This window comes from Vidua macroura, chromosome 16 (genome assembly GCF_024509145.1).
Source record: "Vidua macroura isolate BioBank_ID:100142 chromosome 16, ASM2450914v1, whole genome shotgun sequence".
NCBI lineage: Eukaryota > Metazoa > Chordata > Aves > Passeriformes > Viduidae > Vidua > Vidua macroura.
The window spans coordinates 8383671-8410371 of NC_071586.1; the positions used below are offsets into that span (position 1 = coordinate 8383671).

The window sequence follows — 26701 nt, forward strand, 5'->3', positions numbered from 1 at the left end:
GTTGCAAAGTTATGGGCTGTATATTTATCAAAGAGCATTGAGGGGAGGATCATGATGGTTAAGAGCTGACACCCGAGCCTGACTCTGACCTTCCCAGGGAGGGTTCAAACGTGTAGGAACTCAGAAAAGAAGAAAAAAAAAAAAAAAAAACAGGGCAAAACTGGGAGGGATTTGTTTTGTGGCAAAATTACTGCATTGAAAGAAAGCTCAGGCTGTGGTCAGGTGGTGCTTTCTGCAGAGCAATGAGAAATTCTGGGATACCAAACTGTGATGGTTCACAAGGAGTGAAAGGAAGCATTGAAGGCCCTGCTCTTGCTCCTTTGAAACCTGTGTCTGTTTTCTCATGGATATTTAATGGTGTCAGGGTGAAGTGTCTGGTTAATCACTGCTCACAAACCTGTGTAAAACCTCCCTGCTCCATCTGAGATAGGGCTTGGACTCTGGCCCAGTGAAGAAGAGATGCCAGTGCAGGTGACTTGGGCACCCCAGAGGCCTCTCAGCTTCTTCTGCTGCAAACCCCAACACAGGGATTTTCTGCAGTATGTAGGATTGTAATTGATCTGTGTTTTCATGTAAGAAATGCTTGTCATGCATGGGATGTGACTGTTTAGTAAGATGAGTATAATTTTTCTCCCATTTATAGGATGGCTATTTTTCCCACCGACCGAAAGAGAAAATGCGAACAGACAGCAATAATGAAAATTCAGTCCCCAAGGACTTTGAAACTATTGATAACAGTAACTTTGCTCCCAGGACTCAGAGACAAAAACACCAGTCTGAGCTGGTGAAAAAACCCCTTAGCAAACAAAAGGAGCACTTGAGAAAGAAACTGGAAGAGGAAAAAATGAAGGAGAACTTGCTGCTGGGGAAGAACTCCAACGAGGTGGTGCAGTTCAGCGATCACCTGGGAAAAAACAGCAGCAACAGCAACAACCTGAAGGAGATTGACAGGCCTCCCACACAGCATCTTTTACAAAAAATTGAGAACAGCTCCCCTGAACTGAAATACGACCAGCCACCCAAGTGTGAGGTGACAGGCAAGGAGGCTATCTCGGCCATGTCCCGCGCCAAGTCCCAGCAGTGTCGCCAGGAGATCGCGGACGTTTACTGCCAGCACAAGCTTGGGAAGCTGATGCCGGAGCAGGTGACACGTTTCTGTGCCCTGGAGGGTAAGTTGGGAGATGGAGAAGTAAAACACTGTCTTGGGGGAAACATTCTCTCTAATTGGAATGGCCTTCTGATGACAGAAATGGCTTTATTGCAGGAATGTGTAATGGACTTGGCCTGTGAAAACAAGGGAGGCTTTGAATTCCCTTTGAAAAAGGGAATAATGTGGATGTCACAAGATCCCTGGTGGGTTCCTGTAGAATTCACTTCCACCAGATTTTTATTGCACAATGTGATCTAGGTATTCAGCTGCTACTCCTGTTTCTTTTAGTTCTTAATCTACAGACACAGAGAAGAATAGTCAAAATCTTGCCATGCTGTGCAGGAGTTGTGTGCTTCTTGGTAATCAGAAGAGTAATTCAGTGAAACAGTGAATTCTGGAGCTTTATGCTAACCAATACATGAGTGGCATTGCTGTTATGGCTGTATGGCTATTTTTCTGTCACACTCGACTCCTAAGCATTTTGATAACCCAGGTAATTATCAGAAGCATATAAAAAAATTCCAAAAGCACAGGGAAAAATCCAATTTTGTGGCTGACTTCTATTTTTAATGTTCTTGAATCATCAAAAGTTATTTTCAAAATCACTGCTGGAAAGTCAGTTACCTCTGCTGGCCTAAGCCAAGCTTTGATTTGTTGCTTTGGTTTCCCCATGCCCTCAGATGTTACCTCTCAGCTTGCTGTCAGTTTGCACGTCTGAGCTGACCTTTTTCTACTTTTCAGAGTGCTTCATGTGCCACCATTCATCCAGCCATAAGCTCTCCATAGAGTAAAATGCCTTTTAAAAGAAAACAGCATTGATCAGTTGATCAAAGTGGGTATTGATCAAGGAGCAGCATTACCCACAGCAGCATTTGTTTATACAACAGTCCAGAGTCCCAACCCTGTAATTGGCCATGCACAGAAGGATATGCCATGTCTTTGTCCAAGCTGAAAGTGCAGAGAGGATTTATAAACTAGAGAATAGGTCTTGCTTTGAGACTGTAGAATAGACATGGGGATCCATGGGAACCAGGGGATGTTTAGTTCCTTTCACTGGGAGCATCCTCTAATGGCTTGTTTGCTGCACCATCACAAAGCAGTGGTTACTGCAGGGTGATTTCAGTGTGGTAGAGAGAAGGACAGCATTGCTATTACAGGGATTAGGAGGTTAAATTCCCTGTACAGACAGTGAAAAAGAGGAGCTGCCCCAGAGAATGTATCAAAAAAACCACATCTCCCTGTAACAAGATTCTTAGGCTTTTAATTTAGATGGTGCATCTTACCAGGATGAATGGTCTGAGCACCCCCATTCCCCACTCCAGTGCATCTGTGACTGTTCTGTTTTGGTTTTTTACCATGTCTCTTCTGGTGTTTTTTCTGCCTTTCTTATCACAGTAATACTCCAAATTGTTAAGCTGGGTGGGCAGACACTGGAGACAATTAATGGAGCAGGCAGAAGACACAGTTTTCAGTGGGAAGAAGGGAAGAGGGACAGTAAAGGCAGCACAAGTTGAAGGGAAGACAAGAGAACAGTAGAGAGTTAAAAATGGAGCAAAAGCAGACATCAGTAACAGGATGAGCATCAGTGAATACCCCTGGGCACCACTGAGGTGCCATTGGTGGAACCCACTGTGATAAACATGTCCTTGCTAGTCCTTCCCTCTTCTTCCCCCTTCTTCCCTAAGGGCAGGGCAGTCAGCTGTGGTCTGTGAGAAAGCTGAGGGAGGCCAGCACCTTGCAGACACTGCCCTACACTTTAGGGATCAAGAAGATGTCTTAGTAATGGGACCAATGCTATAAACCTTGTGTAGGTAAATGTATCCTGTACACAAATATGCAAGTGATATCCTGGCCAGAGCTGGAAGGTATATTGTCATTAGTGTGGGCAGACACTGCAATTTTGCACACACCTATGCTTCCATGCCCTGCTTGGTAATCTGTCTCCCAGGGGTGCAGGGTGACTTTCCAGAAGTTTTAAACAACTGCCATCCTTAAAAACAGGCTTCTCAATAAATATTTACTGCTTCTTTTCTAAATACAGGATTTATCTCTTATGCCCTGCAGTCAGGATAATAGTGTGATATTAGAACCAAGAACAGTGTCATATTTTATACTTGAAGCCTTTCAGCATATATGTACATAGCATGTTGGTATAAATGTTTCCATTGTAATGTCATAGTAAAATTCTCAGTAAAACTGGGAGCTACAAATATGTCTAGAAAAATGATGAAACTGTCCAAATGTGATTAATTTAGGAAAAACTCATGTGGTATGGATATATACCACATTAAAAAATTAGGTGCATTGTGTCTAAAATTTTTAGATTTTAGACTTTAGATTTTAGACACAATTTTAGATTGTGTCTGAAATTTTTAGGTTTGCTGAGCTAGAGTTTCATTTAGTTTTTTATTTTAAGTGGTGACACTTGTTTAAAAAGGATAATTGAGAGACATGTTAGCCTAGCCAGATGTATACATGTGGAAAATGTTGACTTTCCTTTGCCTCAAGGTTATTTCCTCCTGCCTATGCTGACAGCTGAAGTTAACCACTTCAACTGCCAGATTTCCTTGGCAGAAAGTCTGGACATCCTGTGTTCCATACGAGGTTGCCCTAGAGCAGAATGGGGAGCTTTGCTGTGGAGAAGTGGTAATGCAGCAGCATGTGGAATGGGACGTGAGTTGCTAATGCAGGAAGCACCAATGCACAAGAAGATTGGGTCACCAAACCTACAGAGGAGATCCAGACCTTGAAGTAATTTCCCAAATGTTTCAATACAGAATTGTCAAGAGAGACATGGGGGATCCCCAAAACTGAAAGCACACAGTGCCTACTGGAAGGCCTTGTATGGATATAATTTGGTAGATCTCTTGAATTTTATAGGCCTGTTGAAGATCCATTGTCTTGAGTTTCAGTGTGTTGTGGTCCCATATCTCTCCTCCCACTGTAAAACATAAATACTGCTCTTCTTCACTCACACAGTGACTCCATCCCTCATGAAAGGTGACTTTAACAACTCTGTTAGTCCTTGAAAATAATTGAGCTTGGTTACAGGAGAGTTTGTGAAGTACTGGACATCAGCTTTTGGGAATGTAAGACACCCCATTGGTAGGATTGCTGGTAGGGGGAGATGTGGGTAGAGGCACTTCATGTATTAAAAAAGCAATCTGGTGTTTTTCAGCAGCAGTCAGACATCTGGGGTCTGAGTCTGTGTGTTCAGCATGTGAGTGTTGTTCCCATCAGTTTGGTTTGAACAAAGGTTTCCTGTCTGTTTTCAGCAAAACTGTGAAGTATAAATATTTATGCGTTGGAGCAGCACATTCATCCATTATCCCAACATATAAACGTGTTCCCAGTGCTGTGGTTTCCATTGAGATGTCATCCAGCATTTAATCCCCTTGGATCTTGTCTCAGCTGATCAAAACCATGACGCTGCTAAGTGTAGCTATCAATCATGGCCAGGACTCCATCCAGCTGGATTGTCATAAATGTTAAGTGATACATTCACTTCAGTGGTTATCAACAAGAACAGGATCATACAAGCTGTTACTTTTTAAAGTGTTTTATTGTTTCCAAAGGCAACAGGCAAAGGAAGTTGATTATAAGGATCTTCAGTGATAAAAGGAAGGATTGTTAAAATCAGGAGCATGATGTCCCCTATCTGACGTGCAGGTGTTATTTCCATGAGGGCTGCAGTCCCTCTAAGGGCACTGCTGCTGGAGCAGTAGAACAGGACATGGCACCTTCACCAGTCACCTGACTTGCAGAGCAGGTGAGCTGACATTTCCCTGCAAGTGGTTCTAAAAACACGGCACAAATCTATGGCACAGGAGATTGGTGTCAAAGGCTTTAGGTGCAGCCTTACCCAGTCACTGCTGAGAGCAGGGCAATGGGCAGCTTGCAATTCTCCCTTGGCTCAGAAGGGAATGTTTGGCCTTCGTAGAAGTGAGTTTTGGAGAAAATGCATTCAGCAAATGTGAGATGGGACGTGTAGGCTCAGCACAAGGTTAGATGAGGAAATAGCAAATCCAGTCCTGTGCGGGTTGAGAAGATACCCACAGACATCCTTTGGGGAGTTCCTTTTGTCTCAGGAGACATGGTACAGGGATCAGCAGCCTGTGGACAATGTGGCAGATGTTTCCTTGCTGGGGCCATCTATGGCCTAGTCCTGTACAGACACTGATTGTCCTGGTGGGCCAGACATTCTTCTGCTCGCCCAAGCTGTTGGTGCACATGGACCAGCTGCTCCCTTCTTTGTCCATCATCATGCATGGCCCTCCTCTTGCACAGAGATACTGGGAAGCAGCAGAAGTTTAAATGAGAATTCTTGTCTCTAAAATACCCATCACTCTGTACCTAGATAAAATCCCCTTGAACAAAGCACAAATGACCTGCTCTGTGCCACGTTACCCCCCACAGAATCCATTATTACTGTGGGCAGGAGCACAGTCCTAGAATGGCCACTGTGGCCCTGACCCTGCCCAACAGCAATGGGCAGCACTGCAGCTGCAACTACACAACTCCACATTTCAACATGATACTGAACTTGTGATTTCTACTTCCTGTCCTCCTGAGATGAAAAAAAGCCTAGCTGCTTACCAGTGGCTGGATTCAGTCCCCACGTTCTCTGGTTTTCACTTCCATGTGGATCATGGTAGTTTGCAGCTCTGCACCCCTTGCTTTGCAGGGTTGCTGGATGGACACAGAGCACAATTCCTGCTTGGTTATTGCCACCAGGTCAGGGGTCATCACAGGCACAGTCCCAGGTGGTCTCTGCACCAGGCCTCCTCTGGGCCAGCTTCTCTCAGCTGCCATATCCCCAGGGGAGCCTCTGGCCCAATCCTTGTCATTAATTATCCAACTGGCTTTATTCTTGGCCCAGGTCTATGGCCCTAGATAGACCAAAATACATAGCAGAGTTTTTTGAGAAGTATTTTCTAAGATGTAGTTCTAGCAAATGAGAAGTCCCTAGGAAAGCAGAGAGCCTCAACTGATCCTGATTTATTTCCCACGGGCGTTTCTGTTGTCTTTTCTTAGTTTTTAAGTCAAGCAGGTTTTTCGCTACCTTCATCCTTGTAGGGTAAACCCAGCTTACAATAAAGTAGGAAAATAATCGAGCCTCCCTCATTCCAAAACTGCCTTCTCCCTGGTTACTTATTGATAATGCTGCTCTGGCACACAGAAGCAAGTGCTTTCAGCTTCTTAGAGGCTGCTGGGAAGAAAAATTTCCATTTTATTTTAGAAACACAACCTTTTGGTTTTCAAACTGACAGAAAAGGGCTCTGGAGCTCTGCTGACTGAACAACACACAGGTAATAGCAATCTGAATATCCAAAATGTTTTTATCTGATGACTTGAAAGCACTCAGCAGAAAGAGGTGTGATTCATGGGAAGGGAGAGGAAAAGCCACGAGATGCCAAATACTTGTGGGGTGGAGCAGAGCTGCTTTTCAAGGCATGGAAATGAGAGCATCCTCTACAGAACTTTAAAAGAATGGGAACTGTAATGAAGCAAGTAGAGGATTTCATCTGCTCAATATGCATGTGTATGCACACAGTGACATATAAATGTGTGGTTTGTTTAGCTTTTAAGGTTTTGGCAGTGCATTTTTGGACTCACTGGGTTTGATCTACAGATCATTGAACCCCAGATTTGTCTTTTTCTGCTGGTTTCAGGATTCCAAATGACATTGGCTGCTGCTGCTTTCCTGTGTGTTAATCTGTTAGTGTGACAGAATCACTGTGGTGAGCTATACACAGTTTAAGGAGCATGTAAGAGCCACTGCACATGCAGCCCAGACAGCATTTTAATTTGCTACTCCACAGATGACTCTGGTTGCAGTAAATTTACTGTGAGTAGACTAATTGCAAAATAACCCTAATTGAGTAGTTATCAGCAAACAACATCCTGTGGAACAAAACTGCTTACAATTAATAGCATTTAAGCCATGCACTGGTATTCTGCAGAATGCTAAGATGTAATTACACCGTGTACAGAGATTGTGTTCTGTTCTGGAAACCATGTTTCCAGCACTGCTTTCATTATAAAGGGCCATTTCAAGATTCAGTACTTGCATTTTAGGCTAAGTGAATTTATGAAATAAGTGATGTGTCTCTTCCCTTAACGTGTGTGAAGCAGAACCAACTCTAATAAAACCAGTGAAGCTGTGGCACTGTCAGGAGAAAAATGAGTGGTGCTACTGTCTGGTCACGTTTCTCCACGTTAGGCTTGTCTGATCACCTGTGGGTCTGGAGGCTGCAGAATTGGTCCCCAAGAGCAGACTTGCAGAAATCATCTGGCACATGGCATCCCAAGGAAATGCTGGGAGCATTACATGACACAAGGAGTCAGGGGCAGAAGGGATGGAAAATTTATGGTCAGCAGTCCTAGTTCTCACCAAGCCTCTGTTTTGGAAAATGTTATCATTTTATGGAACATTAAAGAGGGAGCGTGGGCAAGCATGGGAGAGGATAATGGCTGAGTACGTCCTTGCTGCAAACCTCCTGGGAAGAGAGTGTGAGGGTAGCAGAAGCTCAGTGAATATTTTGATAAAGATTACTGTGTATGTACAGAGATGAAAGAGAAGTACTTAAGTGATCGTTAATGCTTCCCAGTGATCCTGAAATGTGTGGTCAGTGTTGGTGGGGAAAGTCAAATACAACTATGGCTAAAGAAAATTGTTGGTATGAAGGTATGAGCTGGGGGAATGGGGAGAAGAATCAGAAGGACCAAGAAACCCAACCCAAAACAAAAGCACCAAACCCAGCCTCCCCCTGTACAAGGAAAATTTGAGCCCTACTCTTTTTCATACATAATGCTTTTCATATAAATTGTTGTTGGACCTCTAGAGTGGATCCATTATGCTGATTTTAGTAGACAGACCCTGAAGAGGAAACATGGCATCTAATTATCTTAATTTTATTCAATGCAAAGCAAGCAGCTGTGTACATTAGTACTGGACTGAGCTTGAGTTAAGCTTCAATGTTATTCTTTCCTAATTCGACATTCCAACCATAACAAAACTGTGTCAGGGTGTCAGTGTAACATGGTAATTGTAAGCAGGCAGCTTTTAGATTTGCTTTTTGTTTTAAGTCTAAAATGCCACCAAGGACAAAGGAGCACAGATTCAGCTCTGTCTTTCTAACCACTGCACTTCTCCAAGTACCATTACTTAGCAAATACTCAGTTTTTATGGGAATCTGCAGCTGATGAACTATTATTTTGAAAATGGGGAAATGTTATGTTCCAGAAATGCCATGCTAGCTGCAGCTCAAGGCTGCCACAGTTTAGTTTGAAGCCAGTGGCACTGAGTGTATTATTTTTAAAATAATTGGGGTGGGAAATATTGACGTTTAATTTCATCCTCCTGAGCCAAGGCGAAGAATTTTTCTGTTTTGTGGCTTCTTGAAACAATGCCTTAAGTATATACAGAGTTTGTTACTGTATTAAAAATATAATTAAAGGGAATGCACCCTGTTTCAGGAAGGTTTTTAAAAGGGTACATTTCTTTGATGTATTTCGGGAGTCACTGAGCTTTATGAGATCACTGATTTGTAATGGCTTCCCCTGGAAATGAGGGAAGAGTTGTTTAAGAGATCTAACTCTGAATTAAAATGCCAGCAATCTAGGCAGGAAGCCAATCTTACAGGACATTATTGCCATTTTAAGATTCCAAACCATAATTTGTTTCTGTTGAAAATATTTCTTATGCAGAAGGTAGTTTTAAAACATCCATCTTTTTTTCTCCATGGGTAATCATGACTTCCTTAGAAGAACTGAATGACAAGAATCTGTAGCTGAGCAACCTTGAAAAAGATTTTGAAATTGCTCATTGTATATTTAGTCTTCCAAGTAAATGCTTGTCTTTGATAGTTTGAGAGCGTGTTAGAAGTGAATAGCCCTGATTCACTGCTCACACTATTTTAATATCCAACTACCTCACTGATTTATCACTTAGTTGTGTCAAATAAGTTACTCCTGATTGGCACCTTTGTAAGGAGGAATGGAGCATTCCCATCTCCCAGTCCCTACTGCTGTCACCAACAGGCTCAGCTGAATGCACAGTAAAGTCTGAAGCCTTTCACAGTTCTACTATAAAATAAGACATTGGTTTAAAGTCTTGGCCCTACTGAAGGCCCATGGCAGAAGTCCATCATTTTTCCTCTCTAGCCTTCTCACCAGCCCCCAGGGAGGCCAAAGAATTTTTCAGTCCTTTCTTTTAGGACTTGCTGAAAGCTGAATGATCTCTATCAACTTCTGTGTTCAGTGCTCATCCATTTGTCCTCATTCACAGATGTTACTGTAAAAATGGTGGAAGATTTAAGCCAAAAAGTAAAATAATGCTGCAGGAAAATCATTGTTTAATAACTCGAACTCAGTGGTTCTGGAAAATAATTTGAATAGCAATTGTATGTCCTTTCAAATTGTGATATTTGTAGGATTTCTTATGAAGGCCTGAATTGCTTGTTGCCTTTTAAAACAGAGCCTTGTGCCTGAGAGCACTGTCCAAACACTCCCTGGACTCTGTCAGCCTTGGAGCACGGACCACCTCCGTGGGGAGACTGGTCCAGTGCCCAACCACCCTCTGGGTGAAGAACCTTTTTCTAATATTCAACCTAAACCTCCCCCAATAGTCTGCAACAGTTGTAGGTCCTGTCAGAGAGCACCACAGAAAAGAGCTGTCAGTCAAAAGGATCTTTTTCTACAAATCTCATTGGAAGCCTCACTACTCAGCTGAAGTTCAGGGCAGCCCTCGGTGGAACTAGAATATAATGGCTTGGATCATTCCCTTTGTTGCAAGGTGATTGTGTCTCTTTCCTGGAGACTTCCTTGCCCATACTAATGGAAGTGTTTTGTTGAAGTCTTGATCAATTTCTGTAACTCATTACAAGTTGTAAGAGAAACACTTTGCTGGTGAGAATGCACCTTTGTTGGTGAGTGGCTGTAAACAGCAGCTTAAGCAGTCTGGCTGCTTACTCACCTGTGGTTTTAATTGCAAATGAAGGGTTCCAGCCAGCCTGGATATTGCTGTGCAGTGGAGCATTGCAAACCCTGCTACTCTCAGGCTGAAAGCTCTGTGTGTGTTACTGTGCTGCATAATCGTGTGGAGCTCGACAGTAGTATGACTGAACAGAACCATACATTTTCATGTTCTTCATCTATTTTTGGGCTGTGATTCATTCTGGGCAATTTAGTGAATAGTGGAGAGGAATAGGGAAGTTCAAAAGAGAAATTTACTGCAATATATGTTTTACCCATTTGTACTTTCTCTTTTGCATGGGATGAGGTTGTAGGTGCTCTGGAAGAATTTCCCTGTGACACTGAGCAGGTTTGAGGATCTATCCCCAAGTCATTCTCTCTGTCTGAGACAGTCACTTTCTTTGGTCATTTATTCAAAAGCATGTGAGGAATATACTCCCTTACAGAAGGGAAAGCTGGACAGGAGAGTCCAGCATGGCTCATTTGGCCACCTTGTCAGAGAAACAAATGGCTAAGGAAAGATGTGTTTGAGATTAATTGTGAGGAGAGCTACCAAGAGACATTGTGGAAAAGATTTGTGTATAACACACACTGGGCTTGCCAAGCCCCAGAGCAGAGGGAGCTACACAGAGCTGATAGGGTTTTGTAAACAAATCTGTAATTTTCTGCCAGGAGGGGATCACAAACCCAAGCTTCCTGTGAAGTGTTCAAAGCAAAGTGGGCTAGAGGTTTAACTGATGTAATAAAGTAGCTTTGCTGACCCCTCTTAAGTGATGTCTTACTTCAGTAAATTTATTCTGTAACCTTTATCAGTGAACCATAAAATGTCTCTATGCACTTCTATCACCAAAATTTTAGATTCACTGAGAAATAAACAAGACTATTTTGTTCTTATAGGAGCAAGCACAGATAAAGAGGTAGAGATTCTTGTCTTACCAGTCTGTGGAAGTTTATAGTCCAAAGCAAAGCCCATCCATCCAGCATTTGGGAATAAGAACAGTTGTACAGCAGTTCTGATTCTGAAAATGTTCTACCTTGCAGATCCCTGAAAAGCAAATGAGAAAATCACTTCTGACAGGCTCATGAGGAATATTACAAGGAAGCTTCAGACATCTCTGGCATTCTTAACCTGATCATCAAAAAGGAAATCTTAGTGAGAAATCCTACTAGATTCAGCTCCATCATTTACAATTGAAAATGCTGCAGTTAGCACATAAGTTCAGTCATTTTCATTTCTCTCAATCATTTCTGGACATTTGTAGACATAATTTGCCAAACATGCAAACATTTGTGTTGTCATGGCATTTGCTTTACATTGCTGCACCCTGCAAACTTTTAGGAAATAAATCAGGGATGTTAGGGGATCCCTAACGTGCAAACTTGAAATCACTCAGAAAATTCTACTGAAACCCATTCCAGCAGAAGGATCGCTTCAAGAAGAAGAAAAAGGAATCTGCAATGTGATTGCTCTAGAAGTTATTAAAGAGCTCTAAAGTAAGGAGGGACAGCAGGAATATGCTCCATTACACCATATCAAGGGCCAACCAAATAAGCACTTATAGAAGTTAAGTTCTAGACTAATACCAGGGAAACTTGGGTTTTGTTCTTTGATGTGGCACAGGCTCGTTGGGACACCTCAGACAGCTCATGTCATGTACAGACCAGGTATTTAACTCCATTGCAGACACATGCAGAGGCAAAATGAGGGTGGTGATGTTACAGTTAGTTTGGTATTTATGTGGATTTTAAATCCTGTTTATCAAGAGACTTCGAAATAATTTTGTTAAAAAATAACAGGTTTTTTTTTCTGAATTCCCTAAGGGAGTTTGCTGAACAAAAGTATCTTTAAGGAAGAAAAATTCTCTCTTTTCTCTCTTTCTCTCTTTTTCTGGTAGCTATCAGTATGTCTGATGTTTTTGTACCAGACCAAATCTCTTCCCTTTGTTTCAGGGTGCTTAGGAAGGGAACTGTGGTTTTACTTATCATATATTTCAAAGCCTGCCTGGTGCTATATTAGTTTCCACAATAAATTTCCCATGGTAAAGTGACAAACCAGTAATTTTTCATTATGAATCAGCTATCCATGAAAGATTGGATTTAGGTCAAAATTTATTACTCTATGGAACTGAGGCCAATATTTAACATAATGTCAGCTATCTTGATATTAGAGAATTTTAATGGCTATGCAATTTTATTCAATGATGAAGTTATTTCAGTTGTTTAGTGTATGTCTGGGCAATTTGATATACAGAACCTTGAGATGAAAATTGGATAAACATGGAAAATGGTGATTGATTGGTGGAAGGTTGCAATAATGTCTGCCTTGATATACCTTTTATTGTTAAATTATTTATCTAATGCAATCTCCTACACTTTTAGTAGTCTTTAAGTTGGCATTAAATCAATGTTTAAGTCTTCACAGTCAGAAAGGCCTCATAAGTCAAACTGATAAATATCTTCTAACACATCAGGAGGAATAATGATCCATCTTAATATCTGAAAGTAAAAAAGGTGTTATTCCTTCTATTTTCTATGAATCCCTGTAGAAGGACTGAACCATAAACCAGAAGAATGAAGATTTGAAGACAGAAAGAAATACCAGAAAGTAAAAGCATAGTAGTAGTTTGTCTGGGGAATCAAGAGCAAATTCTGTCTGCTTTGAAAGATGAGTAAAAGTTGTCCCCAGGGCTGAGCAGAGCAGTGTGAGCTGAGCTGACCTTCCCCTGCTGCTGTCCCGGGGGGCACAGCAGGGCCTGGAGGAGCAGAGTGGCCCCAGGGCACATGGGGCGCCTGGCCCAGGGACTGAGCTGCTCCTGCTCAGGTGTGCAAGGGCAGGCTGCATGGCACAACAGCAGCAAGAGCACAGTGGCTTGGCAAGAGCACAGGGGGCTTTGGGATTTGTCCCTGGGAGCTGGGGGTGAGGCTGTTCCCCTGCAAATGGCCAGCAAAACAGCCCATTTGTGTTCGTGTTCTGTGCTGGGGACCTGAGTGCCCTGCCCTGTGTGGCGTCTTACTGGTGTCCTTTTGTCTGCACTTTGCCTAAATACGGCTTAGTAATTCTGTATTGCATTGTTCAGAAAATGGTGTAGGCAACTTGTTTTCTACCCCATCTACCAAGTGTTATATGGCAAGGGCCTGGATTATTTGTCAGGAGGCAGATAAAAGGATCAGCAAGCACAGCTGAAGCCGCCTTTTTCCTGTGCAAGTACCAGTTTAAACACCAGAAAGAAATACTAAACATAGTCTATAGGAAAAAAAAAAATCTTTATTCAGATAGTAACTAAATCTAGTGAAGAGTGAATAGGAACATGAGTTCCTTTCTGCCTTAAAGGCAGCAATATTTTTGAAAACTAATGCTGGAATTTTATTCAAATAGTAGGAGGCTTTTCATTTTTTGAGGTGGAGATAGAAAAAATTATCCTATGGATAAATAGAATCTCCAAATGAGTTTTCATCTTAAAGCATTACAAATTTATTTCAACTATGCCTAAAACTATCCAGCTGCAATTCCACAGAGGTGCCCTAAGTACACCTTCAGTACTTGGTAAGTTTTGTCCAGAATTCAAGTAGAATGTAAAAACTTTGCATCATCTCTGAATAATACATTTCAGAGCTGCTGAAATATTTTTCATCATTTGCATAAATCTTGTTTGGAAGTAATTGTGATTTGACAATTTTCTTTTCCTTATCTGAGTTGAGAACTGAAAACTATAATTGTTAGCTGGCCTAAATTGGTGTAGCTTCATTTGGATAAAGCAGTGAACCAAACCAACCCTGCAGCTTTTCTAAAATGCCATCATCTCCCTTTCGAACAGCATCTGCCTGTGCTGAGGCAAAACAGAGGAAATCCTACATTTCTTCAGACTAATTGGATTAAGCTGGACTGGAAATTGTGTAATACTACACAGGAGACATGTAGGAACCCCCAAAACCTCAAGCTTCAAAGGGCAGTTTTTGTAGCAGTTCAGGCTCCCTACCTGGGCTTGTTTATTGCTTTGAACATTGCAGACTTACTTTTATGATTCAGTATCATCCATAAAGAAATTCAGCTGTTATTTAAAATGCTCTGTTGGGAACGCTCAGTAGTTATTAATTAATAATGCATCAGTAAAGCAACAAAAGGGCAGGTAAAGATGCAGTTAAAAGAATTGGCTGGGTCTCTGCTGCCTCCAGAATTGTGGTTAAGTCTCGTTTCCCCAGCGTTAGCTCATCCTTGTGACTCTGGGTTCTCCTCTTCATACTCCAGGCACTTTCTATAGAAAATACTGACTGATGCACGAATTTATCCACAATTAAAAGTAAACCAAAATGCCTGTTAGCATTAAGAGTTATAAACTTACTCCTAACATTTTTTTCAGTGCCAGAAACCTGTCAGGAACTTGTGAGAACACAAAATCGCTCAGTAATTTCCTTTAAATGAAGAAAATTTAGGGCTAAGTCTAAAAAAAAGAGAAAGAAAAAAGCACACTAAAATCTACTTTGAAGTGCTGTTATATATTGCTAAAGAGTTTTATAGACAACAGTGCCACTTTATTACAGTGCCAGTGAGGATCAATGCTGTGGAAGTCAGTGCAAACCTGGTGTCAGTAGGGTTAGAGATGGACCTAGAGAATGTTGCTGCTTTTGAAGAAAAAAGGTTGAACTGCTGGGAGATTTCCTGTACCCACTGCTGGCCCAGAGCTGAGCTCTGTTTGGCAATATTTTTTTGTATTTTTGCTTTCACGCTGATTACCACTTTTGCAATGTGTCCTATTTTTGTGTAGTAATTGGTAACCTGGAAAATTTACTTGGTGTGCAAGATTTAATATTAGGTCCTGCTGTCATGCTGACAATGAATTAGCTTTTTGGGCTTGATCATATGTTCTCAGCAGGCACATATGTAATTAAAATGAGCCCACGTTGAGTTTCATATTAACACTCAAATCACCTTTGGCAAAAGGTCTCTGTGTTCTTTTGGGATTATACTCTGGGGCAATGTAATTACAGTGTCAAGTATAATTTTTACTTTTAAATACTTCTTCATTTACAATAATATTAAACTTTTCCATACTGGTTCACTTTTGGATTTATAAAATTATTTTGTTCTAATAAAAATGTTGTCAGCACAGGCATTCTATTTCAGATGTTGTCTTCAACTCTAACAAAGTTGTGCTGTTGAACAGTATTTGTTGTCAGGAGACATTGGGTTAGTTTACATAAAAAGTCATTCCAGAAATTAAGTGTTCTTTCATAAAGTTGGTACTTGCTGTGACAATAAGGGCAAGGAGATCCAGTCTCATAGAAAAAGGGTGAGAATGAATGGTGTGTGTGTGTGGATAAACAGTTCATCTTCTAGCAGTTGTGTCTTGAGAAATAACATGAAGAGATTTTTCATCATTCTTTTTATGTCAAAATAAAGATAGGGGAAATTAAATTATACTTGAAAGAAAATGCAGCTCAGGTGTTTTTGATTCTTTTAGCCATAATGGAGGATTGTTAAGGAGACTCAAAGTTAATCTGCATTTTTATAGATCAGGGGTTGTTCAGAACTGGAATATGAGCAGAATTTGGCACAGATATGCTAATTCTCTTTTGATACTGATTTTACACTGTCCATTCTCCATTGACTTCAGAGGGGCTGCAGAGCAGGAGATGGACTGAAATGAATTCAGCAGATGAACTGAATGAAGTTTTGTTGTTACTATTCAATAACTACCTCCTTGCCTTAACAAATAGTATTTCTTCTTGGCTCAATTGCAAATCATCTTGGGGGGGGGTTAGCTTTTAAGCTGTGAGGAGGTTGAGTTCCTGACAGGCAGAGCCTCCCAGGAGTGTGTGCAGAGCAGCTGCTGCAGTGAGAGCAGACCTCGCTGGAGACCTCGATGGTTCCTGGCTCTCCGGTGCTGTTTGTTCCTCTCTGTGCTGAGCTGCTGCCATTGGGGTCCCTGCTGGCCCTACCCCTCTGCATAGTGAAGTACAGAACTATTTCTGCAACAGACCTGCTGGGGCTTGCTTTTTTCCTGCCTCCCTCTCTGAGGTGCTGGGTGTCTGAGGGCTGTGAGCACCTGCCCTGGCTGGGAGTGTGCAGGTCATGGGCAGCTCTGACCACCCGACAGCCAGGGAGCCTTTGGGTTGTTACTGCAATCCTCTGCCAACATTTCTTATTTTTCCTGGTCTCTTTTTTAAATAAACATGTAATTTTACAATCTGTGAGATGCTTCTTGCATTTCACACATTTTCATCTCCTAAATTAGGTTTACTTAGCAGTTTTGCAGCCAGTTGATGATTTTCATGCCCTACTGTACCATAAAAGCCAAGTTGTGAATGAATTTGTTTGGGGCTCTGTCATTTTAGAGGAGGAGAAACTGAATTACATCTCAACACGAGTTGTTTGAGATTGTTTTTTTTTTAATTTTCCTCTTTTAAGTCTCCCCATGTGATAGAGATGATCAAATAGCTTGTGTATGAATGAGAGATGGCAAGAGGAAAACCCAAATATAGGAAAGCAGTACCGCTGGATTACATCTAGACCTTCAAAGCAGTTTTTAGCACTTGCTTTACCTAATTAAAATGCATAACAACTTGGATGTGTGCCCTATCTCACAGTGTGCTGCACCTTTGAGTTATTCCTGGAGAGCCACACTATTGCACAGCTCACCTCTGCCAGGCCCAAATTCAGAGGGGTGGGATGAGCTGTGCACAAGCAGAGCCTCCCTGTGCCAAGGTCCTGCTCAAACCCTGCCAGCACACAGGCAGCAGTGTTGGGAGGCAGGATCAGTCCCAGCTGCAGGAAATGGGACGTGCCTGGGGCCAAATTTAGTACCTCTGACTGCTGACATGAAATGAAGTTGCAGAATGGGAAGAGAGACTCTGAGGGGCAGAGTTAGGATAATTTTAGAAATGATCCCATTATTATTTTTCTCTGTAAGAAGTCAGCATGAATTTTTGCTTTCAGACAGTGCACAGATACTCCTCTTGTGCAGTATAGAGAAGACCCTTTACAAGTTACTGTTTAAGCAGCTCCCTGACATCCAAGGGCGTCATAGACTTGTTAAAATCTGAGAGAAATTTATAACTCACGTATAAGTTATGGTATTAGTGCAAGAATGCATTTTGCATACAAATTCTCCCTAGATGCTTTTAACAGCAGCCAGTAATTTATTTAGTCAATAACGTGATGTTTTCTGCACATTGGATTTTTTTAACAAAACTGTAATGTCAATTGAAATACAGAAGAATCACTTTATGTTGCTTTTGTTGAGCATTTTCTGATGCTGGCAATTTGATTTTCCCTTTGTTTTTCTCTAGTGGAATGTTAATGGGATCTTTTTATTCTGTGATGGAGTAATGGAGTGCAAGTCCTTTATTTTAGCAACAAGACCATGCTGTTTTGTTCTATCCTTTGCCCATCACTTCAAGTGCGAATATACATCCTCGTGAATACCAGTCCAAACAATTTTCATGAGAACATTTAAAAAAACGAGCTCAGTTAATTCATATTAATTTGTTCCTTGCTGGCGAAAGCTTTGTATTAAGAGTTGTTTTCCCAGCTGTTTCAAAGGGGTGAATGTTGAAAGTGCTGACCCTGAGAGATGTGTCAGGGCTCAGGTTTGGTGCTGCTGCAGCTGGAGCTGGGCTGCTCCAGGCAGGGCTGGGCTCAGTTCAGGGTGGGGAGGGGGCTGTGGAGCAGAGCAGGTGCTCAGCAGCTCTCTGCTGAGTGCGTGTTTCACTCGCGCAGAGCCCAGCACAATGAAACATGGAATTCAAGATATGATTTTCAAGGCACCCTAATTGGATTAGAGGGATTGTGTTAAAGATATGTTGGCTATGAAATGTTTAGAGGATTAATGCCTGATGATTTTTTTTTCCCTTCTTAAACCATCTTTACTAATCCCTCTTGATCAGAAGCAGCTTCTGGAAAGCATTCCAGCTAGGAAGGAGAGCCCAGCCCTACCTTGCCCTTCTCCAGAAGGAGAGACATAGGCTGTATATGCACTGCACAGAACAAAAGTCTCTATTTTAGTTAGATCCAGAGCACTCATTGTCACTGGTGCTTGTTTTTTCTGAAAATGTGAATATTTATGTCCTTAACATTTTCCATATTAATGAACAATTTTGGGGTGTAAGGGTGGCTTGTGCAAGAATTAACATCCATCTATTTGTCTTGTGTTTTAGCTTGTCTGTATATGCTAAAATCTAGCTCAAGTAGTGCAGTGTCATTTATTAATCAGATGTTATTGTAACTGAGCATACCATACAATTACATTTTTGAAGTCTGCTGAAGGAACCAGTGTTAATTGCTTGCAGTAGAATCTATTTGCTGGTGGAAATGTCACAATATTATTATGTTGTGTTCCTCTGTCTGACAAGCAATATACTCAGAGAAGATTGGTCCTTTCTTCCTTCTCTGTTGAGTAAAATTATTCACATTCCACAATAATCCTTTATGTAATACACATGGTAGCAAGGAATACACAGGTGCTTTCTGGAAGCACAAAAGCTGATCAATTATAAAATAATTCATATGTTACTATTCACATGGGCAAATGAAAAGTACTTTGGGTCATTTGACAAAGCCATTGCTTGCCAGTGTCCTTTGACATAATGCATATTTGACAACAGTTATGTGTCAAAAAATCAGTTATGCTGAAAAATGTATACTCTGAGTAGAGAAACTGCATTTGTTTCTGGGGGAAGCTTGTTTTTTAGGTGTGCTGTTTTACTTTCAATGCTTCGATTCCCACTGTTTCCTAGCTAATCTACCAGTGTATACAAACTTGAGGCATATATGTATTTATTGTACCCACACATACGTGAATCTGATGTCTGGCACATCTTTTATTGCCACAGCGTGTGGTTCTTAGCAGCACTTAGTTGCAGCCCTGCAGCCTTTGAAACCTGTAAAGTTTAACTCAATGGGATGCAGGGGAAGCAGATCATGACAGCTTTGGAGTGAATCTGCACAGAGCTGTGCTATTTATCTTTTCTCTCTCTTTTGACTGTATTGTGAAATTCCCATTAATTTCACTCACACTACAAGTGCCAGCTAAAACATGAGACTAAACTTTCCCATTTTGCACCGTGTTGACACAGGGAACAGGTATGAGGGTTGATTCTTGCTTTTGCTAGTGCTGCCTTTATTCTCAGTACCTAACTTGACCTTTTCAAACTAGCTGTGTAAAATACATGTGAAAGTCTTTACTTTTTTGGTCTGTTTCCAACACTATGTTCATAATTATCTTGAACAGAGAATAAAGGCAGACTCTGTCCTTCCAATTCTACATTCAAAAAATAGGAGACAGATGTAATGGAATCTCAAAGGGAGGATTAACTTTGAGTTAACAGACCAGATACTCATATGGTATAAATTAACTTGGTCCTGGCCTTACACCAGCTGATTGTAATGATTAACTGTTAATTTCTTAAGATTATTTGGGGGAAGAGATACTTTACATTGGACTTGAAAGATGACAGCACAATAAAACAGAAAGGGAAAACATTGATCAGGCAGGTAACAAACACGCTTTTATCTACCTATTCTTTTCTTACTGTCTCAGCGGTACATAATATCTCCTGGGAGGTTATGTGAAGTAGAGATGTGTGTAATTGCTTGTGTTTTCACTCCTTATTGATTATTCTTGCTGTGAGCATGAGAGGAAGAGATGGTGTAAAGGTTATGGCGTGCCAGTCTCCAAACACACTGGAACAGACACTCCAATCAGCAAAGGCTGTTTCAAATGCTAATTTGAAGTATAAGCCTTGATATACTTCTGTTGCTGTTTTGCTTAGTGTTTGTTATGTTGGTTGTTCCATAGTAACTGATTGACTTTCAAGTTTCTGTTCCTTGAAGGCTTAAACTTCCCGATGATTTGAGGCAGAAGAGAAAGTCTGAACTGAAATAAGGGCATTTTCTACATTATCTTCTTGTCCTGCACAAGAAATCTAAAGGCTTTTCGGAGGGAAGGGAGTGAGGCTCTTCAGAGAAGAGCTGATTCCAAAGCCCATTGTTGATTTTGGCGTGAAGGGTGGTGAGGCTATCACTGGTGTTCCAGTTGGGATGTAATCCATCTGCAGCACCAGGGCTGGCAGCCTCTGGGGTGCAATTCAGGCCACCTAAATCAGTAGTTGATTGTTCAGAAAATGCAAACTGTGAATGAGGTTTTATAAATATTTCAGTCTGGGTTTGTGTCATCAGTTTTCTTGGGAGTGGTGGGATGACTTCTCTTGTATGACAAATTCCTGTTCTCATCAGTTTGGGGCTGTTGATGGGAGCAACCTTAGCAACAACCAGTTGTGGATAAGAGAACTAAACATGTGCTTCATTTCAATCCTTTTACTTCTTGCCTTCTGTAACCTTTCCCCCCGTAACGAGCACAAGTCAGCTCTTGGAGCACAAGAGCTCAATGAAGTGTCTCCTCCTGCAGTGAGCTTTCTCTCAGAGTGTGGCTCCACACAGTGAGAAAACTCTCACACTTTATGTGTTAGCCAAAAAAGACAGGACTACTGTTTTCCCTTTTATCTTGGGAGTGTTGTCATGGAACTGGTGCACTCAGGAGCTGCTCCTGATTGCAGTGATGAGCTGGTTGGGCTTCACAAGTTTTGACTCTGAGCTGGGAATGGTCTGCGAGTCTGTCCTGAGAGCCAAGCTTAAAAATCTTTTTTTTTTTTTAGTTTCTTCTTAAGACTGTGTGACACAGGCACCTGTAAATAGTGGTCTTCCTCTTTTTTTGTGCTTCCAAGGGTGTTACCTCTCAAATGTTAAGTGACAGACTCAAAGAATGGTTTGGGTTGGAAGGAACCTTAAAGGTCATCCTGCCATGTGCAGGGGCACCTTCCACTAGACCAGGTTGCTCAAGGCCTTATCCATCCTGGCCTTGAACACTTCCAGGGTTGGGGCATCCGCAGCCTCCATGGGCAAGCTTGTCCCGGTATGTCACCACCCTCATGGTAAAGAATTTCTTCCTAGTATCTAACCCAAATTTCCTCTCTTTCAGTTTGTACCCATTGCTCCTTGTCCTGTCACTACAGTTCCTGACAAAGGGTCCCTCTCCTTCTAGGCCCCCCTCAGACACTGGAAGGTTCCTAAGAGGTCTCCACAGAACCTTCCATTCTCCAGGCTGAGCAGCCCCAACTCTCTCAGCCTGTCTCCACAGGGAAGGTGTTCCAGTCCTCTTACCAACTTCATTGCCTCCTGCACTTGTTCCAAGAGCTCCATGTCCTTATGTTGGGGGCATCAGAAGTGTCTGCAGCTCTCCTGGTGGGGTCTCACCAGAGCAGAGGGGCAGAATCCCCTCCCTCGACCTGCTGGCCACACTGCTTTGGATGCAGCCCAGGACTTGGCTGAGTTTTGGACTGGGAAGTCAAACTAAGGTGTAAGGTGCAAGAGGAATCAATGGTCTTTGCAAGGAATATTTGTGTCTGTTCTTGGATCTGCTTTATGTTACATCTCTGAAGTCCAGTAATGTCACTGAATATAGTAAAAATAACCTGATGCTCCTTTAAAAGGCATTCTGTATTCACCCTAATAACACTGATCACAATGTGCTAATTGGCTGTTAATTGATATGATAAACACTATTATTACAAGATTCATTCTAATTCAACATTAATTAATTTACTGTTGCTTTTGAGAGTTATTTATTCATGGCAGTTGGTAGGAATAGGGGGAAAATGCTTGACTAACACACTCCAGCAAAACTACAAATAATTGAGATTTGTCTCCCAGGAATGCTACCATTTTCATAATTAGAATAGTCAGGAAAGCAAGCTTGTTACAGAGATGATTGGCCTGCCTAGATAAGTATTGTAGTAAATTAAGTTTAGTGTGTAATGCAAGTGCAGTATAGTGGAATCTGATAATTAGTTGGTCATTTGCAAATCATAAAAATGGTTTCAGTAATGACTCGATACTGACTGCAAGATAGAACAAATATTTTGTTTGAAATATGGTAGGCTGCTTCAAACCAAATGCTGCCTGCTTTTGCTAGACATTTAGTGAATGACTGTGCTGCTGCTGTGCACACACTTACATACACAGACCCTGAAGGTTGATTTTGAACAGTTCTGTGTTATTCCAACTGCTTTTGCAGGTTTTTGTGATACAAAAAATTTCTGTCCTTGTTCTCAAGGTTTTTATATTTCTTCATTTACAATGAGTTCTGCAAATCATGAAAAAAAAAAGACACATCCACCAAATTTTCTGCTGCAGGGTGTCTTTGTGGATTTGTGTAATGGATGATGTCTGCTCCAATGGGTTCTTGAGTGAGTCTTGGAAGTGCTGCATGCAGCACAAACATTACACAGCTGTAACAGGAGGATGACAAAGCTGGGGGGGAAGTGGTTTCTTTTAAATTCCCAAACTGAGAAATATCTTTGGGTTTTTTTTCCTTAGAATAAAATAGAAAAAAAATCTTATTAAAATCCAGCTGTGAATATGAAACAGTTCTATGTGTATCTTCTTTCTACCTTTCTTCTTTCATGCCTTTTATTTTTCTGTTCATGGACAGAAGAACCTACATCTGTAATTACAGTGAATTTCCTTTTTTATAGAAATTTTTCAGGTATGCAGAGCTGCTTCTCAGCTCACAAACTCAATATAAAGAAACTTCCAGTGATGTCATGAAGGGAATTTCCATCTGTAAGGCAGTGGTGCAAAAACAAGCCATTTTTTTGCAGGACTCTTCTCCTCTGACTGCCCTAAGTTTATGCTGTCACCCTCTGAAATGATTAAAGAAGACTCAAAATGCCCACATCAGCAGCTCCTTTGTTCCAAACCAGGGCTTCTTCTCAGCATGGAAAGAACATTACTGAAATCTGTCTCTTTAATGTTAAATGCAGTAGCCACTGAGTGCTTCTAAATTATGTCTCACTGCTTCCCTCCTGCCTTGCATTGATTTCTTGCTTATGGGTTACTTGATCATATGAAGTTAACAGAGGATCATAAATTGTCCCTGTAATTTTTGATAGAGTCTGAAACTGAAAAGTTGCAGAACAGGGCTGTGGAGATAAAACATTACTGCAAAAAAATTGAATATCCACTCCTCAATAGCAGCGTGATTTCTGAATTTTTTTCCAAAGTGCTCAGTGCTAACTCAGAGAGTGCGGTAACAGCAGTTTTAAGGAAATCTACAGATTTCCTTAAAGAAAGAGAACATAACTAGCAATACTTCATTCTGTAAGTCATAACCATCCCTCTCTAGTCCCCATGCCTGGGAACAGTTGTGCAGGAGATCATCTCAACGGATTTCACCTCTCCTACTTTGCTAAGCAAGTTAAAACCCACAAGGAAAAGCCACACCAGTCATGATAATTATCTTCTTCAGGAGCTTGGTTTGCTTTGCTAGAGCCCCTCACTGACCTGGGCAGTGCATGTGCTGGGCTCAATGGGCACACAAGGTGCTGATTCCACTTTATGATAGCTATCTTATTTACCAGAGGAGTTTTGGAGTTTTCTGCACAGTGAACAGACCAGAGATCAGTGGGCATTTTACATATTCATAATTGTAATAATTTTATATATTTTTATATATATATATATATATATATATATATATATATATATATATATATATATATATATATGTAATCAGTGCTCACCTGAAACCTTTTCTTTCACTGAAGATCTCCACAAGGACCACCATGGAAACAAGTAAATAATTTTTTAGACTGGAAGTGAAAGTTGGCATCCCAAAGTTGGGACTAATGTTGCTAAAGAAAGTTTTCTAGGTTCTGGCATAGGAAAAATTGTCTTTTCATCTAAGTATGATTAACACACACACTGTGCTTCAAAAGTCAGCTCTCCTCTGCAGGGCATCCTCACTGGAGGGTACTGCAGCAAGACAGACCTTCCCCTCTGGAGCCTCATGGCAAGAGATGCACTTGCTGTGATGGACCACTGGGGCTTAGCTCCAGCAAGAGTTCTGGCTCAGCCCAGGGCAATGTTGCTGTTATCAAACCCTCAGACCAAGACTTCTCATCAGGTCCTGGCTCACTGGTGAATTGCTCAGTGACATTTTTTGTGGTTTTTATATAACCCTCCAACTACTTCTATTACTAGGTCTGATACAAAATTTTTGTGTCCTAAATGAAAACATTGTATTTATTTATTTATTTTTGGTCTTGCCACCATTTGAACACGGCAAACCTGTTTGTGCTCTAATCAAAATGGAAAATGTTTTTAGATGAAAGCCAAGCCTGGAAATTTTCAACCTGCTGTGTTGTTGACTTGTGAGCAATTGAAAAGGAGTTTATAGTGGAAGTCTGAGTTCAGCAACTACCAGTCAGCTGGCTGTTGAAGAAATGGTCCCACTGAAGGGAATGGAGCTGCTCCTAGGAGTTTTAAGTAGGGACTACAGAGCTCTGCCTCTTTGGAGTGATTATGGCACATACTTCTGCTATAATGACAGGGCTTCTGATTGCATTTATGGATGTAATAGCAGCAAATACTCTGCTGAACTGCACAGCAATAACTCTACTAATGTCCTCTATCCATTGATTCATGGGTCTAGGCACAGGGTACACATGCAGCTGTGCTCAGATGGAGTCAGCAGCATCCAGGTATCTCTGTGCAGAGGAAATCTGTTGGACAGCCAGGACAATACCAAACTGAGAACTGAAGGTGATGGATTGATTTACAAAATATAAGATGGCTCACAAAATAGATTGAAAGATTGCTTTGTGCTGCTGGGGAACTGATCCCATTAATTAACAGTAGAGGGAAGAGATCAGCAGGCTGGCTCTGAGTTATATTGGAGGATGATTGAACATAATGTGGCATCACAACAAATGTGAAAATGATTGCACTATCTTCATTATTCTGGAATTCAGTAATACTGCAACAGTAGAAGATTAAGCTCTTAATTATGAGTATTGATTTCTCTGGGCATAGAAAACACAAGCTAAAATTGCACTAGAGGTGAGATTATCCTGCTATCTTCAAAAACAGGTACAGGTTTTCCTGCTAACACATTGATGTCAGGCCTGTCAGGCTTTGAGCAGGAAGCAAAAGGGGAGATTTTACTTTTCTCAGTAAGTTTGTGAAAGGCGTTTGGTGACAGAGCAAAGTGCTGTGGTTTTGCTTTCAGTGGAGAGTAGCACAATAAATGCTCTTTGATACAAGGGCTGGAAGATGAGCTTGGGTGTGCACTTCCTCTTCTGCTGAGGTTCCAGTTTCTCTGGAGCAAGGCAACGTGAGAAGTTGCTCTTCTGTCCTCTGTTCCCATTGTGTAATGAAACAGCAAACATTGAGGAAGCTTAAGAGAAGTCCTGCTTCAAGGCCAGGGCTGTTTCACCTGTGCCAAGTGGCCATAAAGAGGATGTTCCATTCACTCCCCACTGATTCGTGTGTGCAAAGCAATTTTGAGGGTAGACCTGTGCTCCCAGTGTAGAACTGTAACAATCATATTCTTCATGAGTTTTGTTTTACTTTGTATTAACATTGTGGGGGTTTTATTATGGTTTATAAAGCACTGATGGTTTTTATCTTACTTTCTATTTACATTGTGGGCTTTTTATTAAAGTTTGTAAAGCACTGATCTGTGTAAATTATCCCAGAAAAAGGGAATCCCCTAAACACGTAGGAAACTTCATTCAATAGGCAATACCCACACCCCAAGAAGCTTTCTAGGTGAGATGGAGTGCACCTCCAGTTTCACTGAGACTGCCCCAAGTGACCTGTGCAGGAGGAGATGGGAATTCTCTTGTGTTGGCTTGACTCATGTTTCTTGGAAAGGCAGATGATGGAATGTTGAGAGGTAACAAGTGTAGTGAAGGCTGGGAATAGGGAGTGCTGCAGAGGAAAGAAGCTGTCTATGAATCCTCTGTAGCTCCTGGGTGAGAAGAAGGTGATCTTGGCAGCTGCTTTTTGCAGGACTGAAGTGACTGAAGTGGAGCTGGAATCAGCACCCAGGCTGAGCTTTAGTGCATGGGGAGAATGCAGTGTAGTGATGTACTGAAGTAGCTGTCAAATCCAAGTGCTTCCTTAAAATCCTTTTAAGGATTTTTAAAGGGGAAGTGAATGGTAGGATGTTAAGTGAAGTCAGCTGATGCATTTTCTGTGTGTCCTGTCCCAACAGCCTGAAGAGGATGAGCTCCTACCTGAGGCAGCTCATCAAGATGCCGGCACTGACACGATGAGCAAGGCTTTGGTCTCCATGAGTTTTATAGAAATGAAGTGGCTGGAGCTATTCAGGTCTTGACATTGCTCATACAGATCTGAAGTCCTACTGTATTTTTTAGTAAGCAGATCCTCAACTGAATGTTTCCTGCAAGTTTCATCTTCTTTGCAAACCAGGCTGGTTCTTCATCAGTGAAGTAGTCTGCAAAACAGAGGGTGCTAAGCAGCCATGAGCTAAAACCAAGGAAGTGACAGTATAGAGCAAAGTAGCAGATAGTCTGACAGATGGAAAAAGTGTAGCATTCTTCCTTTGTGAAACTCCAGGCAGCCACGAACAGGATTATATTAAAAAAGTCATAATAGTATGCAGGTGGTAAATGCAAATATAAAAATCCTAAACTAAAAGAGAAGGAAGGAAACTAGCACATGAGAAAAAAAAAGGTTAGAGAAGGAAAACAGAAGAGAACAAAATAAGTCACTGC

General features: G+C 41.4%; 1 protein-coding gene across 2 annotated transcripts in view; it reads left to right on the forward strand.

Annotated features, from left to right (window-relative positions):
• Positions 1-26701, forward strand: part of XYLT1 (xylosyltransferase 1) — a 178461-nt gene that overhangs the window by 85346 nt on the left and 66414 nt on the right. For both annotated transcript variants that reach the window (XM_053992017.1, XM_053992018.1), the window contains one exon: positions 644-1169. In XM_053992017.1, coding sequence (XP_053847992.1) covers positions 644-1169 — 526 coding nt within the window. The remainder of the gene's footprint in view (positions 1-643; positions 1170-26701) is intronic.